Source organism: Anneissia japonica, unplaced genomic scaffold (genome assembly GCF_011630105.1).
Source record: "Anneissia japonica isolate Jap-2015-1 unplaced genomic scaffold, ASM1163010v1 scaffold287706_len398110_cov188, whole genome shotgun sequence".
Taxonomy (NCBI): domain Eukaryota; kingdom Metazoa; phylum Echinodermata; class Crinoidea; order Comatulida; family Comatulidae; genus Anneissia; species Anneissia japonica.
This window is the reverse complement of record NW_022756069.1, coordinates 104,215-123,774: the sequence shown is the minus strand read 5'-3', so window position 1 is coordinate 123,774 and position 19,560 is coordinate 104,215. Positions and strand designations below refer to the sequence as shown.

The 19,560-nt window shown below is 34.8% G+C and overlaps 1 protein-coding gene across 1 annotated transcript in view; it reads left to right on the top strand.

The window, feature by feature from the left end:
- Nucleotides 1–9,231, top strand: part of LOC117123839 (1-acyl-sn-glycerol-3-phosphate acyltransferase epsilon-like) — a 12,761-nt gene extending 3,530 nt beyond the window's left edge. The window contains exons 3-7 of the mRNA XM_033269863.1: nucleotides 874–972; nucleotides 1,541–1,631; nucleotides 2,225–2,404; nucleotides 4,371–4,494; nucleotides 9,177–9,231. Coding sequence (XP_033125754.1) covers nucleotides 874–972; nucleotides 1,541–1,631; nucleotides 2,225–2,404; nucleotides 4,371–4,494; nucleotides 9,177–9,231 — 549 coding nt within the window. The remainder of the gene's footprint in view (nucleotides 1–873; nucleotides 973–1,540; nucleotides 1,632–2,224; nucleotides 2,405–4,370; nucleotides 4,495–9,176) is intronic.
- Nucleotides 9,232–19,560: the final 10,329 nt, after the last annotated feature.

Genomic DNA, 19,560 nt, shown 5'->3' with positions numbered 1-19,560 from the left:
GAGAAGCCCGCCCCCCCCCCCCCTTACCCTGTTGGGGAGAAAAACCACAATTCGTGAGGGAGAAATAAATTATATGTACTGTATTTTCTACATTTTAATAGAAAATTGTCAAACTTTGAGGGGCTTTTCCGATAGACCATTTCCGATATATTTTGAGCAACTCCCGTCTACACCCAGTTTTCTCCCTCTGGACATCTGCAGTGATGGATCCGATAATTCACAATAAGGGGAGCAGAGAGGGGCTTTCACAGATGTAGGATGTATACCACCTCAACCCAACCATAGATGGGGCTGAGGTACGGTAAGTAAATTTATGATTATTGCCGGAAATTGCTCTCTCAGACTTACTGTAAATTGTAAGTGTGGGAGGCCCTCCCGATTTCCGGGAGACTCTTGCAAGTTCCGGGAGGCTTGGGACCTGCTACTCTGTCTGACTGTGTGAAATGTGATGTGAAGAGTGATGTACTGGCCTAACCAAAATAGCTTAACATTTTTAGAATAAGAATATAAAATTAGTCTTTCATAATGCTGTATTTAACTTTTAAAATGTGATTGAATGAATAAAAAATACACAAAGAAGCAAGACCGTTTCAATGAAATCTTTATTAAAGAAATATCAGTTCTATAGTAGCTAGGCCTATAGCCTTGCTTTTAAGACCATAAGTTGTCATCCAGAATTTCGCAAATTTTTGTGATCATTGTTTTATCGCGAAAATTAAAGGCGTGCAAACAAAAAGGGCTGTACAATATTCATAATATGATAATAATAATTCTGCTGTATTTTTCCATGCAATGATTTCTCAATAACTAATAGCTTATTATCATTAGTCAATCAGACAAATTATCAGTTACAGTAGTTCATTCATTTTACAGCATGGTTGCATCTATGTGAAGAGGAGCAATAGGTTTGATCAACGCAATATCAACAGATGTATGCGTCAGCTTGCAAGCTTTGAGAAACATAAAACACCTGTAAGATACATCACATATATTTACACACACACACATGCACATGTGTATATAAGTTTGAAAGGCAAATGGGAAAACCCATGAAACAGCAAACGGCCATATAATGCGAAACAATTTAAAATAAAATAAAATAACAAATATGTTTTTGAAAAACAGATGGCAGCTAAATATTTATCCATGTTACCAGATCTCTAGAATTTCCATTGCTATTAAAATGAATTCTTTTCGTTGGTTAGTTTGATAGTCGTTGCTTGCCAGCTGAAGGACTTGATTTAATCGAAGTTAGAACTTCGACTTTTAATACAAATTGAAGTTGAAGCAACTACATACATAAATGCATACATTACAGCATTTATATAGCGCTATTCTAGTTTGAAGTCCTACTGTAGTTCATCTTAAGAATATGGTTTTAAAACCCAACTCTAGAGTGTTTGATCAGAATTTGTCTCTATGTTAAGCTACAATACATTGCAAGTACCTGGTTTTCACACACTGATATTTCAATATTTTCAATAATATAATTTTCATACAACAAATATCTTTACTTTCTGATTTCAATATATCTTTTCAGGTCTGGATGGTTATTTTTCCTGAAGGAACAAGATACAACCCACAAAAGCTAGAATTAATGACTTCCAGCCAGGAATTTGCTAAGAAAAATGGTAAATAAATGACTTCAGCAACAGTATTAACTGAAAATTATAATACATATACATATAAGGCATTATAAAAAAAAACAATAATTTGTAAGAAATTTTAACACTGAAATTACTATCTAACTTTGTCATTCAATGTTGAAGTGAAAATAGTTACCTAACAGAGTTGAAGTTCTTCGCTTCAGAAGGTTTTGGTATGGTAAAGGTTTAATACTTTTCTCAGCTTTGAATAGCACCATTTCTAAAATCTGACAGCAGTTCACTCATAAAATAGCCTCTTATCACATGACTAACCCAACACTGCCAGTCAAGGGACAAAAAGATTACTGCCACTTCAAGGCTGACAACAATGGTATTACATGCTGAAACTTTTATAAGCGAAAAACCAGAACTTTGGAGATCCCATATTTTATACTCAATAATGGTCTGTGCAACAACTGCTGTTTTGCTTTACCTCATATTCCCCCATTTCACAGAAAACTGTCCTTTAAATTGGGTTTCCCCTGAATATGGGTGCCCCAAATTAGGGATTTAGTGTATGTCCATTTTAAAATATGATTGATATAATTATAATTCGGTATGATGTCCCTTGATTCCAGATTTAGAGATACTTCATAACGTTCTGTCACCGAGATTTCGTGCAACAAATTTATGTATACAAGGTCTACGAAAGCATTATGACGCCGTATATGATGTCACAATAGCATATGGCGGCACAGGTGAACAGGTGGATGGTGAGGTCGATGTGGTTAACAGGACAACAGCACCTTCTATACCAGGTATTTTTGCATGTGCCCTTAAAGATCTGTTGTGAAATTATAAACTTAACATGAAGAAATGTCTACATTGATTTGAATTTTTTACTTTGTATGTTTATTAGCTTTCAATTATGACAACATATCGTCCTGGTTATCAGACGCATAATTTTTTGCTTAGAAATTTGCATTGACTGCTGCATTTGTTAAATCAAAATATTTTGTAGTAAACAGTCAATAAATCAGCTTAATCAGTTTAATTGTTTTTATCTGTGTCACTTTGTAATTGGTGATCCACTTGTTATTGTCAGAGATCATCATCTTCTTCTTCATCTTTTTATTCTTTTTTCTTTCTCCTCACTTTTGTGCGCACAATATCTCAAAATTGGCATGAGCTTGGCCTGGAATAGTCACAATAAGCTTTTCAATGTGACCAGTCATGTGTGACGTCATCTACGCGCAATTTTGCGTTTTTACATTATTGATCATACCATTATAACCAATTGTCATTCCTCAATCATATTCAGTGGGCATACATTTCAGGTCAAGTTTGAATATCACGTACGGTACCAAAATATTTTGCATATGCATCATAACGTGCGTGCACGAGTGTGTCAAAATTTCAAAATCACTTTTTTGACTAAATTAGAGCATGTTTCAGGCCATTTTGTGCAATTCAAACTTTTTTGAAATTTTCCTCTACCTGCGCGCACATATGGAAGCTAGAATTTATGTTTCTTTACATATTTTGGGTTCCTGACATTGTTTTCACAAATTTCCATTCTTTTCGGTCATCTTATGGCCTACTGTATAGCAATGTCCTATGCCCGCATCAAACATAGGGATCTTTGTGCACGTTTGTGCCGATATACAGTGAAAATATGCAAAAATCAGGCCTATTTTTAATCAGTTATATCTTCTTAGGATGAAAGGTGATCCCCAATTTTTATTCCATATTCTGAAAGCACATGAATTGTAGATATGATTTTATAGATCATAATGGCTGATCAGACATTGTGACGTCATAATATTGCCATCTGAATTTTAAAAAAAACTGAATTTTTATTTATGACGTCATTATTTTTATACTCCTTTGAACGTATCTCGCTTATTCTTGATCGATCGTCTCCCACCTGTGAGTATGTTATAGCTGAGACAATTCTCTTTCGGATGTGTCCCTTCATTTTCAATTTTGATGACGGCATCATGGTGAAAATGAATGTTTTTCTAACCTCTCCCCACCTCTTTCAATAAATCTTTGACGTACCGAGAAAGGGTGGAAGACTATTTTCTGCGGTTTGAAAATCCTGGCTACATTATTTTTCCATATTTCACTGTTAAGCGCTGCAAGATTTCTTTTGCCGGACAAGCAGATCACCTAACTTGTCCGAAGTGACAAGTTCAAATCTAGTTCGAGAAATTTTATTTTAAGAAGAGCAATTCAGTATTTTGATTTAATATTTCCGATCAAAAATCTTTTGAGGGTTTTACAGTTTTCTCAGGTCAGCACTACTATGGCTGGGGTGACCTGAGAACATTTTTTTAATTATCGATCACTAGATGCCCAGAAGGACCACTAGTCCTTACATTGTTACCTAGTTGATACATTGTTACCTAGTTATTTCTGTTTATTAATGAGTGGACACTTGCAATTGAGTGACTATAAATTACACTGAACTGAAATGGCACTTTTATCTTTAAAAAATGCTGTATAGAATTTCAATCACTTTTTAATACATTATTTTTTTGTTGAGTATCATTTTGTAATGTTGGCAAGATGTAGCGTCATGGTCGGCTGTAAAACGTCACGGTACAGTAACTCTTGGTCCTGGGGAGAACACTGTTTTACAGGGTTTGCCACAAATATATTGGTAGAATCACTTGCTTTTTTTTTTATCAAGACTAATTTGAAATATATCTACCCATGAGTGGCATGGTGTTTTGAGACATGTGCTATTTGTAATTTGTGTTTGTGTTGCCATACATACAGATTACCTGATGGGACAGTGTTCACGTGTGCATATTCATCTTAAACGACGCCCTCTGGATGAAGTTCCAGATGATGAGGAAGGGGTACACAGGTGGCTGCATGGCATCTTTGAAGAGAAAGACAGGTGCTTTTCGCGATGCGAAGATCGATGTGAAGTTTCTGCAGAGTTCAGTCAGGGCTCACGCTAACCGACCGGAAAGTCGGCATGGATGAAACTATTTTGGTTTTACGCCAAAAAAAATCAACTGCTGCAGGCATAGGTATTTTGAAGAAGGCCTAAAATAAAAGTAAAATGTTATAATACTTGCTGAAATGCAACGTTTTTTCATTTAGATCTCCATTTTCACTAAGTCCATGCGACGTTTTTTTCTGTTGTATACGTATGAGTAGTCATATGAAGGTACAGTACTATATCCCCGAAAGTTGGCTCTGCAGCAATGTACCCTTTGAATGCAAACTGAAAACAGGTGAAAATATAAAGGCAGCCGACTGTCGGGTACATAACGACTATCTAGCTTTCCACACAAAAACATGAGGCCTGGAAAGCTAGGCCTAGTTCAGTATTACTGCGATGCGAGGGTAGTTAGATCGTTCAATCAATGATATCGTGTTATCGTCTAATACAATTAAATAATGTGTGTAATATTTAAGAATGCACCACGTGGGTCGCTTTCTTTGTTATGCGGTAATAGTATACATAGCAGAGTGACGACAGCAAGCTAAGCCTAGCCCGGGGCCTAGACCGTGTACGTTCTTGATAATCGTAATGAAAACTTCGGGTGACAGACGATTGGGCCCAACTGGTGTGGACGATTGGACCCAAGATATTTTCAAATAAATTGTAGTCCTTAGCAGGCCACTGCCAGCACCCCCACTTCCGATAATGTTCCAAACTACTGTAAAATGAAAATACTGTATACCTAGCTAGGCCCTATGCCTACGATATTTTTTCAAAGAAATTTGCTAAAAATGTTACTGTAATTTGCTTGTCGAATTACATTACCAATGTGCTCTGAAATCACTATTTTGGGCATCACTATATGTATGTATTTATAAAAAATATATATGTATATTATAAGTTATATATTATATATATTTTATATATATACATACATATATGCATTATAACATATACATACTTATATATATACATATATACATACTTATTTATATACACATATACATTCTTATATATACACACACATATATACATACATATATATACATAATATATATACATACTTATATATATATATGTATATATATAAGTACATACATACTTATATATATACATACTTATATATATATATACATGCATATATACATAATTATATATCTACATATATACATATATATATATATATACATATACATACTTATATATATACATACTAATATATATATATACATATATACACATACTTACATATATACTTATATAGGCCTATATATATTATGTACGGTATGTATACATACATATATGCATTATAACATATATACATACTTAGTATTATATATATACATATATATATACATGTACGTACTTATATATACGTATATATATACTAGTGTTGTCCGAAAGCTCTTGTTCTATTTCTGGCTGTTTACTTACGTTTACTTTTTAGCTGTTGCTTATCATTTTTGTATCTCTACCGAGATCCAGCCATTGTTTCCCACAGCATTCATTGTTGTTTTTCAGTATTTTGCCATTTAATCTATATATACATACTTATATATATATATACACACACACATATATACACACATACTTACATATATACTTATATAGGCCTATATATACATATATATACACACACTTATATTCTTATATACTTATATATACACTTATATATAAGTATATATACACATATAAACATATATATATATAACATATATATATACGTATATATATATATAGCGATACATAGCCATAGTATACCCTTTCCGTTATTTACAATTGGCGTCTAACAAACGTGTTAACTTCGCAATTGCATTCGCGTGCATAAGCGGTACGGCAATTGGGTTATGCGCAACGATCCTGCTATTTACGGTACCTAACATAACATATCTAATTCAAATTGATATGCTTTCAAGATTGTTTACATTCGTATGTCTGTCATTTTCTCATATTAAAGTATACATCGAAGCAAAACGGCAAGTTTCGAAAATTTTTGCAATCAAAAATCCGTCGAGACATTGTCAAGAAACGGTGAAAAAAAGAAAAGTCGAGCACCGTGCGACGAAGACAACGATACTAGTATATGGTGCATACATGTTATGTTATATTCCGTATATATTGTATAGCATACAGTTTTTAATATCAACGTATTTAAAAAATGCGACATTTAAAGTCAACAATGCATTGTTCCGTTATTCCCTCATTTTTATTTATGCGAACGCAGGAATAAATCCTGTCTCTTATACACATCTAGATGTGTATAAGAGATCATTTGGGTAATTCCCTATCATTTGGGTATCATTTGGGTATCATTTGGGTAATTCCCTATCATTTGGGTATCATTTGGGTATCATTTGGGTAATTCCCTATCATTTGGGTAATTCGTCGGACCCGAAAATCTTGCTACGGCATTGTTGCTAACCTCTAGATCCGAGCATGAAATCCAAGCAGGCCTATTCATCGACACGCATGAATAGATGGAGTACGAAAGTGGCCAAAGAACTGAATATGAGTCATAACCTACATCAACAATGTCAAAAAGAAATTAATTACAGTAACTAAAGAAAGATCTGATTGCTTTGTGTTAAAAAAATTGAATCTGCCTACTTGCCAGTGGTGGCGCCAGCGGAGGGCACGGGAATCCCCTCGTTGTCGTTCCCCCCCCCCCCCCCAGCCAATCGACGAACGAATATTAATTTGCCTATCCATATATTTTGATTGCCAATCCCTAATATTGCGGCCTAAAAGCACAATTTTGGGCCCTTGCTATGCCATAAAAATTCTCCTCATGAACTATACAAAAACTATTTATTCCAGGACCCTAATCGAAACTCAAGTCGGCCCCTTCTTTCGAACCCCACTTGGGGCAGATGCGGAATTTGGCGGTAGGGTGCGTAGGAGCCCACGCCAGCTCAGCCCCTCCATGGTTGGGGTTGAGGTGAGAAAATTTTGACAATATAGACCTGTAGGTGCCTGGAAATTGCACTCTCATACTTTAAATATCTTACAGGTACTGTGTTCATAATGATAAAAATAATATACAAAAATACAACAATAATTGTTTTTCTTAATACAATTGAGGGTGGTGCGATCTCACCGTCTGCACCCCTTTTGTATCCGTCCCATCCACAGTCGGACATGTCTGATCACTCGTCGACAAATTTCTGGAGCCACCAATGCTACTTGCTTAGCAGATTATTTGAAGATGAAATTCATATTTATCTCTCAGCATTAAAAAAGGCACTATTGATTACGTCATTTACAATGAGGGAATTTAATAAAATGCATTTAACTTACTTGTAGAATTTCAGGCGATCATTATTATAGAATTTTAATTTAAACTTATAACACTTCATAATATTTGAGGAAATACTATTCAGACATTGTATAAATAGGTTTAATAAGGACAGAGGAACTAATGCAAATGACTTTGAAAGAGTAGAAGAGGAATCTGAAAGAAGGAACGCACCAAAAATTGATGACATGCTGATAAGCCTCTGCCAAACCTACATCAAATGCCCTATTTGTAGATTTTCTCTCAATATTTACAATTTACATACATTTATGCACCCCCAGCAAGACTTTTCAGACTGTGGTCCCAAATTAACAATGTCTTCTGTAGATAATTTTAAAACTTTTGTTCCAACATGATAATTATCACTTTAACACGTTCTTCAGCCAACCGTTAAATGGTTGCTGTTGTTCCACGGTCTGTGACACTTGGCACCAGGGGCGGAGCCAAGATTTGCCCGACAGGGAGTCAGAGATCCCCGTTTGGGGAGGGGGAAGGGGAAAACTGATATCCCCAACGAGAAAAGAATGGGCGTGGTCGGGAGGGGCAAGGCCTCCCCGACGGGTCCCACTGCCACCCCCTCAATGCCGTCACTGCTTGCAGTGGCGTCACAGAGTTTGTGGGGCCCTGGCGCTGACTGTTACTGGGGCCCCTAATAAGTAAGCAAAGCGAGCAAACCGAAGCTAGGAGCCAATCGGAGCTTATGTCATTTTGAACTGTTAACTGATTTAAAAGAGAACATAGAATGGTCCATGACTGATGAAATATTTCAGACAATTTTATGACAAAACCAACATAGATTACATTGGCCAACTTTCGGAACTCGTATAGGCCTACAGTAGGCATGTACTCTATGTAGGTGTAAATAAATACAAATAATATTTGAGTAAGAAACAAAACATGTTTTAATAACGTATATACAATGCAAATCAGATTCATCACAAAATCAGAAACAAACGTCGAACATCAGAACCCAGCTTTCATTGTTTAAAATTGTCGGGACCCTATTGAATAAAACTATAGTATTATAGTTTATATTATATTTTTTTTTAAACTACAATGTCGGTGCCCCTCGTGCCTGGGGGCCCTGGCGCTCCTCCCCGTCAGCGACGAGAAAGAAACAATAATTTTGATATGTATGTATGTTTTATGTTATGTGTTGATTGGACTTAGTTAATGATGTTACAGTTTAAAATTCATATTATGATAACAACTTGTTCATAATATACGGTAACTTATTCTTATGTTTGTGTTAATTGGTCTTAGTTAATAGTATTACAGTTTAAAATTCATATTATGATAACAACTTGTTCATAATATAACTTATTCTTTAAAGGAAGCAGAATAATGCAATTATTTCCACAACTGACTTTGACCAAAACCAAACTTGATTGGTGTGATTTTACTTCCACCAGGAAATTAATAAAATATGCATATGCCTAATTGTCTTTTGTGATTTTAAAACAACGAAATATAATAAAATTATATATGCCTTCCAATACGGTTATAAGAATCAACGCACATTTATATTCTCTCTGTGATTGCTTTTTAATTAACCATACATCGTGACATATGAATTTAATAAAAAGCTCAACAGTACATCGCGCAGCCGATTTAATTACAGTCCCTTTTAATTAATAGTCAGACAATGCAAAAATGTATTGTAGTTTTATCTATGTTTTTGTCTTTGGTTTAGGTAGGTGGCATTTCTGACAAAAAGAGTTAGAATTTGCCAGACCACCAGGAACTGCAATCACTTTATATTTCTTTTTAAAATATCATTTTATCTCTCACCCTGATATTCGCCATGGCGAACGGTGCGAAGGTCTGGATCCGCGCCTGTATATATTGGTTGAAAGTGTACCATAGCAATATTATTTTTCGTTTATAGGTCTAATCTTAGATTTTTTCAATGTCAAAAGGCAACATACGAAAATAACAATATTGTGAGTAACAAGCTTTCTCTTGAATAAACCTGCCTGTTTTGAATTTAAAGTGTTTAATTATTTTGCTTCATCATAGCCCTAACTAATGTTTTTAAAAAACATATTTTTAAACTATGTGTGTTAGATTACTACAACGGAACATCATTAAAATTTGTTTATAATGGAGAAATAGCAAATTTTTCCCGGGCCCCCGGCCCCTGATCCCCGACCTGGGGCCTTTGGAGGGCCTCTGGCCCCCAGCATCAATGTGACCTCTGGGAAAAATCAAAATTCCAAAGATTGAGTTTTAAAAATCTCAAGATTGCTTTAAAAATCTCAAGATTGCTTTAAAAATCTCAAGATTCGCAATAAGTATATATAGGCCTACATACAACTTCTTTTAAAAGTACAAAATTTGAAGCTTTTCCAATGAATTTCATTATTCTCTACTGTAATTGTACTGTATAATAAAACAGTGTCTGGATTTTCGAGCTCAACTCGTTCGTTTTGATTCAACTGCGAATAATTTTCTGAAGGCGGGGGTTGTTGGTGGGGCATGTCTTAAATGAATTAAAATCATAACATAAACAAAATGGCAGGTCAATTATCTTTACTTTATTTGTATTACACAGAATATATTTCAGTAGCATCTCATACTTAAATAGAAAAAAAGCGTTTATTTTTATAACTTGTTTTTTTCGGGAGAAGTGTGAGGTGGTAAGAATAAAGTATTTTTGATGAATTTTAATTATTTGAAATTTATTTAAGCAGGATAAAATCACATCGAAGAAAGCTTACAACTACAAAGAGATAATACACTTAACTACATTGTTATTATTAACAGTGGTCCTGAAACACAAATATAAAAAGGTATGACCAATTGATAAATATTAAAAGCAATTCTTACAATAATAAAAACACAATGAAAAGCATTTGCAAATTATGAGACTGTGCGAGATGTGGCATCTAGGCGCAATTATTTCTTGTTAACTTTAGCCCTACGTACTGAAGTAAACAGCATATCCGCCAATGGGACACATATTAAGAGAATTGGCTTAAAAATGCATCTCACTTTTTTTGGAAAATGATTAAACAACGGCTTTTCAGAAGAAATGAAAAACGTGTGGGTCTTATTTTGAACAAATAAAGAACCCTCATTCACACCAGGCCCGTATCCAGTAGGATTTTTAAGGGAAAACCCCCTCTTTTTTGGCGAACCCCACTCTTCAAATTTCCCAAGTAAGTCCTCCGAGACCCAACTCGGACCCACCCAAACACAGGCGTTTTCAAACATATCTGCTTTCATAACATTATATAGGTTTTCGGCGATCCCACCGGGGCTTCGACCGTAGACCTCACGCCCAGAAACCCCCCCCCACCCCCTTGGAAGAACCTGGCCACGGGCCTGACAAGTGTCAACTATGGTGTTATAATAAGGCCATTAGCAGCCTATTTGTTCATTTATTGATAGAAAAAAATTATAAATTACATATCATTCCAAAAACCCCAAGATTTAATGAAAAGTTAACAAAAAATCCCAAGATCACAAGGTGCCATTAAAAATCCCAAGATTTTGGGATAAATCCCAAGCAGTGGTCACAGTGCCCAGCATAAGTGCTCGCGCTTCGCTGGCGACCTGACCACTCTAATGGTGTACCCCTTTTACACTGCCAAAGTCAGAATCGACCCAGGATACTTCCGGAGTAATCCCGGATGCATTTCATATTTATATCGAACGAAAAAGTCCAGGTTGATCCCGAGTTGCTCCCATTCTCGTGGCTACGGCCCTGGCATGTATTTCTACAAACGTGCAACCAAAATCACTTTGAGATGCGAGACGGTTCAAGTATGGAACTACGTGGGATTGTGTCTTGTATCTGTATTTTTTTCAATGCACAGTATACAATTTGGTAATTTTATTGGTTTTGTTTTAGTGTTGATTGAAAATGCTTAATTACTGATATTGTATTGCCAGTCTACGATTATTGGTTTTTTCTGTTAATTCCGGATTCACTGTTTCAAATGCTCTTCTCCTCTGAGCAGGGAAATACCCTTTCGAATCCAGTAGGCTTATATACGTCTACTTCTCGGAATCGATTCTAGTTTAATCGATCATCCCAATTCTATGTAAATGATACCGCAGTCAAACCGAGGAAAGGTTGCAAGATCCGATTAAAAGACGCTCTGAATCGATAAAGTTACTTTTCAGACTTATTAACTTAAAACGCAAACGGACAAAAATATAGTTTTCGATGAACTAAGGTAGGCCCCTATTAGATGAGATAATATTTATTGGTCCAAATGTATAAATACAGGTTGGAAATTTGCTTCCATTGGCGTGTGAAGTAAATCAAAAATCATATGAAACAAAGATAATAATTCATCACAAAATAGTACCGTACATTTAAAAATAGATAAAAATACATTCCATTTAAAATTCAAATTTAAGTGAACAAAGCACACACACAAATAAGGCCTTATCGTTCTTAGGAGGAAAGTATTATTTAACTGCCTTTAATTGACGGGGAATCATTCGAAATTTTAAGTGTAGGCCTAATATTAATAATTGTTACTTCATATGAACGAATAACAGAGCATCTAAATTCAACATAATAATAATTTAAAAAAAAAGAATGCTGCATAGCAGGATAATTAATTATATTTTTGCTGGTACTGTATTTGTTTTTCTCATTGATGTTCCGAGATATGTCCCGAGATGTGTCCTTGTTGAATTGCCTTGATTTGAGGTTCATAAACAACACCCATGACCCGTGGTCGAATATAATTTGTCTTTCATATTTTAAATTTTTTTAAATTTTTTATGATAATACATTTATTGTTGTAATCTTTTCTTCCTCATTTGTATTAACTGATTGTATTTACTGTCTTGTTTGTTCCCCCTTGTTTTATACTCGTAATCCGTGGCGGATCCAAGATGCGGGTGGGGGGATGCTGAGGTAGTACAGATCCTCCGTTTGTGAAAGAACCTCTCTATTTTAAATTCCTGGATCCACCACTGGTAATATAGGGGCGGGTCATTCCCGGTCGAATGTATGACTACACAAATGGTTATAGAATTCGCCTCTGGGGACAGTTCAAACGCCCTCTACAGTTGGTCCCAAAATCATGTAAATTCAACTTTCAAGTGGGCCGCCGATCCGAGAGATTTGCATTTGTTTTTTTGGAGCGATAGAATTGTGTAGAAGATGTGGTGGTGTTGATTCATTGATAGGTCATAGTACTGTCAATTTTGAGTTTTGTTGCTATATAATGCTTTGTAAAGCATTTTTGGTAATGGCCGTTTGCCACGATTTACCGGTGTTACCTTTGGATAGACATATTCCTAAAAATGTGCTGTGTAGGAGAGGCGCAATTTCGTTCAGCTCAACTTCATCACTATTCAAGAGCCTTCCACGACTGGAGGTAAGCTCTTCAGCCATGTCAACATTCAAAAGGCCTATCGTTTTGCAATTGTAACTCGCTTCCTTTTAGCATTTGGGAATATTTATATAGGTTGATATATTTGCTGGGAATGGAAAATAAGCATTGGTCCCAAATGCCTTGACTTGTTAGAACTAGCCTAGAGTAGACTTGGCCTAGGCCTAGGTAGCCTATACTAGAAAGAATTGAGATAGGCCTAGGCCTAGTGTTTCTAGTGTTAGGCTAGGCCTAGGTCTAGTGAATAAGTTAGTCGAGATGAGAGAGTAAAGCTACGTTCAAACCAAAGCCGGGCAAACAATCGTGAAAAATGAGTTCAGTGGTAAAGAATAGGACTGTTCAAATCAAATTCGTACGATTTTAAATCCAGACTCCAGATCCGGACCGATTGATTGAGAGCCATTTGTATCGTGAAATCGTATGGTTTTTTTTCCCTTGGACCAATCAGCAACAAGCTTGGTTGTTGGTTCGAACCAATCGAACGCATATGTTCTTAACCCGAATAACCGTGTTCCGTGCGCGATGTGAACGCAGCATTCAAAAACGTAGCAACTCACGATCTTTTGTCCGTGCTCCGGACCGGATTCGGGCTTGATGTGAACGTAGCTTAAGGCATAACAAATGCACCTTTTCTATCTCAATTATTATTTTATTACCTAGTAAGCAATGAGTAGTGGTGTTGTGTATGATTTTATTATGCTAATGCCATGGTCGTTTTTATGACCTTTTGTTGCTCAAAAGGAACTACAGTTGGCTATTAATCATTAGTTTTGCATTTTATTACAGCGAATTGTTTGACTTCATCCAAGTTTTTCATATTATTATTTTTTACTCTACTACAATGCTGTTTTCAACAATAATATATAAATCATTTATAACGTTTTTTACACAGAATGGCCAGCCCAACAAGAAAGATTCCATATTGGGGATGGTTGACCAATTAACCCTGGGGAATTCCATTTAGGGCCATCTATTGGGGTTTAGGAAAAAGCCCACTTAATGTTGAAGCATTCTGTTACTACAGGACATTCATCATATTTTTTTCAAATTGGCTCCGTTCGTCAGAAGGGTTTGCTTAAAAAAGGGGTTTGGCTGAACCTTAGAAGCTCCCTGGTTTTTAGCATGCATTGTAGATAACAACACAATGAACGATTCAATAAAATTACTGTACCTAAAATAACCTTTGAAAATACTGTACTGCCAAAACTATACAGTATGGAAGAACTAGGAAATGTAAAGTTAGAGACATTTTACTACCAGCACTCTTTTTGTACTTAATAATCAGTGCTGGTTACTGTAATGACGTCACTTCAGTATTACTCAACGGTCTACCAGCGGTACTTACTGTAAAGAATGCTGGTGGAATTATAGGCCTATTTGGCTTCAGAGGAATTAAAACAAAAATAGGTCAAAATGTTTATTGTCTCAAATCCTGTTCTCTTTGCATGTCAATTCACCTTTGCCTTTTCAACTTTGATCAATTTGCCATGGTCTTTCCACCACTATTAGAAATTAAGTTCTAGGAAATGAAATCATTTACAAAGCAATTACCTTTGAACACATAAACATTTTGCTAATGTGGATAATAACTTTTTGTTAAAAGCTTCAAAAGAAAAGGTCAGCCATATACTATAGGTACAGTTGTGTTTATTCTATTTTTTTCTTTTTTTATTACATCTTTTCCATTTTGTGATTATAATTTTTTAAATTAATTTTTCAATTAATATTGTCAGGCAGAATTACACTATCATCAGTATATGTTTTTTTTCTTTTTTTTCTTTTTTTCCCCTTTTTATTTACTTTTTTTTTCTTTTTTTCCCTTTATTTTTCTTTTTTTGTAAATCACATCATCCAGGAATACACTGGCAACAATTCAGTCAACCCTAAAAATCCATGTCAGTACTCAGCCTCCTATGATTTAGACAGGGCTGAAAACATTTTAAGAATATGGCACAAAGATTGACAACTGGAAATGGCAAAAAAAAACTTCTTAAGATGACATTTATCTTTAAAAAAAAATCAGTCAAACTTATATACAGTATTTGTAATCACATAACATGCAAATGAATACAAACAATTTAATAAGATTAATTATAAAAAATGATAAACAAAACAAAAAATTATTAAAATATTTAAAAAGAATGACGCTAAAGTAATGTAACAGACACAGTGTGTGACAAACAAAAGACGTTATAAGAACAATTTAATATCAAAGAAAAAAAATACAAGTTCCATGAATTAGAAACAGTGTGTCTCAAAATGAACAAAGCATAGAGTATTATCATATCTAAGGGTAGTGTACTTAGACCGCAATTTATCCACACAAAAAACTGTGATGTGTTTGGGGTTTAGTAAGTTTAAGTGTTTAGTATCTTTAAAACCTCTGCTACTCTACATTGATAAATGAAAATTAATGGTAAAAAACACCCAAAATGACAGTGTACTGTATGTCAGCTCCAACATTTGCTACAGTAGTTCTAAATAGAATTTGAAGATTTAAAAAAAAATTAATTAGCTTTTGTAATAACTATATTACTTACTATACAAAATGAGTAGTTTAAAAATTTTGTTTTACCGTGTTCTTCCACAGTTCTTATTTTATTATCTGTTAATTATTTAGAAAAATAAAATTAATTACTGAGCATTTTTCAATATTAATGAGACTTTGTAATTAGTAATCCAGGTGTAGTCACTCTGTCTATAATGAGTATACAAACTGTACTGTATTTGTTGACTGTTTCGTTTATGCGATGTGATTTCAATTATTTATAAACATCCGGTAACTGTATGTCGCCATGTGTTTGAAGTTGGTTTTGTTTGGTTTATGGTTTAATTGCGATATTTTGAGCAGAGTAAACAAAAAAAATAATTTTTTTTATAAATTATCCGGAAGAAAATATTACAGTTACAATAGAATGAATGCATTTATTTTGTACGATCCATTAAGAAAAAATATATAATTTGAGGTTTAATTGCAACATTTAGAGCACAGTATAGAAAAAAAAATTTAGAAAACATCCCAAAGAAGACTATACAATAACAATTAAATTAGATTGTAATTATTATGTATGACCCATTTTTTATATAGAATTAATTTTTGTTGAAAATTTATAAGCAATTGAAGTGTAAAAACCTTTTTTTGCAGGGTGCCACTCACAAATATTGTGTTGCAGTTTTTTGTTGGAGATTCTTTTTAGCATAATCAAGAGAACATACTCAGCATACCATGAATGCATTGTATCATTGAGACATTATTTAAACAACAATGTTTTACATCATTGGGACATTATTAAACAGCTGATATCTCAATGTGTTAGATAAGTGTGTGTAGCCTACTGTACAAATTAGATTACAATATCTACTATTTTAAAACTTAAATACTTTTTAATAAGTGCCTGCTTTTGAAAGCCACTAGAATAAGCGCAGCAGTAAAGTCTCCAAAAATGTTATACAGTATAAACCAGCAATGCATTTCACAGGTACAGTAGGCTACTTGTCAATTTATGGTAGTTGTGTATAATTAAAAGCAGAATATTTTTGTTTATTAAGCAAGTACTTCAAAAAGTTTGACAATTGACGGTAAAGGTGGGACTGTATTGTTAAGACAGTGATCCTGTGCTCTATCAGTTCCGTCCTAGGATTGTTTTATGTCCTGAATAAATCAATGAATATTACCTGTAGTGTAAGGGAAAAAGTATTTGCTTTCAAGACATTTTGCTAGTCTGTTCACTTAGTGTACTGGAAAAGAAAACACAGATTTAAGATGTGGGATATTATATAGAAATCAACATCTGAAGAATAGACAGAAAGAACAGGCATTAATTTTTAAGCATTTTTGTTGTCAAGATTAAATCCATAACTTTCTTCTTTTTATGGATGAGTGTGTTGATGCCCAAACCATTCAGAATTATATTCCAAAGTCGGATAATCTGTGATTCGAAAAGCTTAAAGTTATGACATGGCATGAGCAGCTGTGTTTTTTCAGTGTTGATCTGTGAACATTGAACCAGAACTCACTGCATCACATTTGGAGAGTATTTGATACACTAATAATACAGTACATTGATTACAAAATGTCTATTGTGGCTTGAACATAGGTTGTACTGTATGTTAATTGTACATATAATACATAATAGCTGTGACACAGAAATGAACTCTTTTTAGTTGCAGTATGACCTCTGTGGTTATTAGTTTGTCAGCTGTAGGTGTTATAACATATCAATCCCTCTAAAACATACAGCCTCCAAGTACACATGTTTTAATAATGAATTTGTAACCTTATTAGTCCTATGTTACTTGCACTGAAGCTACAGTTAGGGATAGCATTGGTTCATCCTATGAATATTATCTGTATTCATGTATAGGTAGCTAAACTGTAGGTTCACAATTAAAAATTATGGACTGCACCAACATCATAATGCTAATGATGCAGAGTAGCTCACTACATGAACCTTGAAAATGAGGAAACTTGACATAATATATTTATTGCTGTGAACAATTTTAATTGGAAATAGGCACACTACCATGTATAACCATAAAAAACATTGATTAATTATGATGTGTTAATTGACTTAGTTTCTTAATTTAACTGACTGTAAAAAAAAACCATGTTCAAAACCTTGTTACAAAAGAAATGTTGTAAATTTTATAGTAGTGGTGCAATTCCATGAAAGTTTCATGCTTTTGTATCCAGGAACAGGTCCAGAGATGTCCGAAAAAGTGGGGGGGGGGGAGAGTGGGAGAGGGAGCCTCCGCCCACCCCATATCCGCCTCTGGTATCTTGTATTAACTGGGCTGAGTGTTTGGCTGAGAGGTAATGTTTTACTTCTTGCCCGTTTCAATCCCGGGTAGGTAGCATGGGGTTTTAATAATCATCATAATATCCTGGATTTATTAAGTGCCTAATGTTGTGAAACCTCTGTCTAAGCGATGTATACAGTATACTCTAGAATCGAAAGCAAATGAATGGACATGCCGTAGAAAAGAGAAATTACTGGTACTTGTATGTATTCAAATGCGCCTCTTTGTTAACGTTATAAAGCTTACTTCTTTTCGCTGTTCATTGGGTGCACATGCATGCAACCCCACCCATATACTCCTGGGTGGAGGGAAGCAATGCAGATAAAGTGTCTTGCCCAAGGACACAAGCAAAATGCACAGCGAGGGATTGAAACCCCGACCTTGAGTTTGGGAATCCAATTTGGGAAACCAAACTGTTTTCGCTGCACCAAGCCGCAATCGTGGAATGCTTTACAGAACAAAAACATTTCAATTAGATTCTTAAAAATTGTCATCGACTGTCCATCCTTACTGTGTGTGTTCCAGTGGAGAAATGCAAAGTGATGGTGCTGCATGAGATAATGCACGGAACAAGCTGATTCTGTGAATTTGAAAGTCTGGTCGCTCGGTTTGTAATGTTGTCTCCTGCAAATTAGCAGAAAAATTCTTCAGTTTGCTGTCCTGACAGATAATTACCCCCGCCAAGGAGATTATTCACTGCTGTCTGGCTATCTATCTTTCTGTCTGTTGTTAGCAAGATTATGCAAAAACTAATGAATGGATCAACATAAAATTTAGGGAAGTGGTACATAATCAAAGAAAGACACCATTCAATTTTCGGAAAAAATTGTCAAAGGCAAGGTCAAGGTCACAAAAATTTGGTTGTTTTTTACCTTTAGCAAGCATAAAAGATAAGAATTCCCCTCGTTTTTAGGCAGTGCTCAAGAAAACAGTGTGAGAGTGCCCTGAATAGGAGTGCGGTTCCCTTGTTTCATTGAGGGATACTGCAGTTTCGCCCATCATACACGGCCTGCGTATTATTATTATTCAGGCACAGGGCAGTACAGTGTAGTCTATGGAGTGACTGCTGTAGTTGATAATGTTTTATGCTGCATTTGAAAGTCAATTAGCATAATTATTATGTTGTTGGTTGTCATGGTAATCAGTTTCTACATTGAAGGACAAACAAAAGACGAAGATAACATTCGTAGGATGCTCCAAATGCACTTTAATTTGAAAAGTGATAAATTATGTAATTTAAAAAAAATTACATTGTCAAAGTTAAGCTAAATAACTTTAATATTTGAATACTTACTTTGGTTAATATTGATTAATCTTGTTTTTAGTTGAAATTTTCGTAGAGCCAGAAAATATAATTGTCATTATAACCATGCAGTACTCTTTGTGCATCTGTAAATTTGACTGGAATTTACTTATGGTAGGGATTTTTGTAAAGTAATATGTCCAACAGTATAATAATCTGTAAAAACTGATTACTGAATGGCTTTTGTGTCTATTTCCCCCTCGTGGATGCAGTAGGCACTATGTTGTCGTCTGGCAGGGGAGGTGCATGAGGCC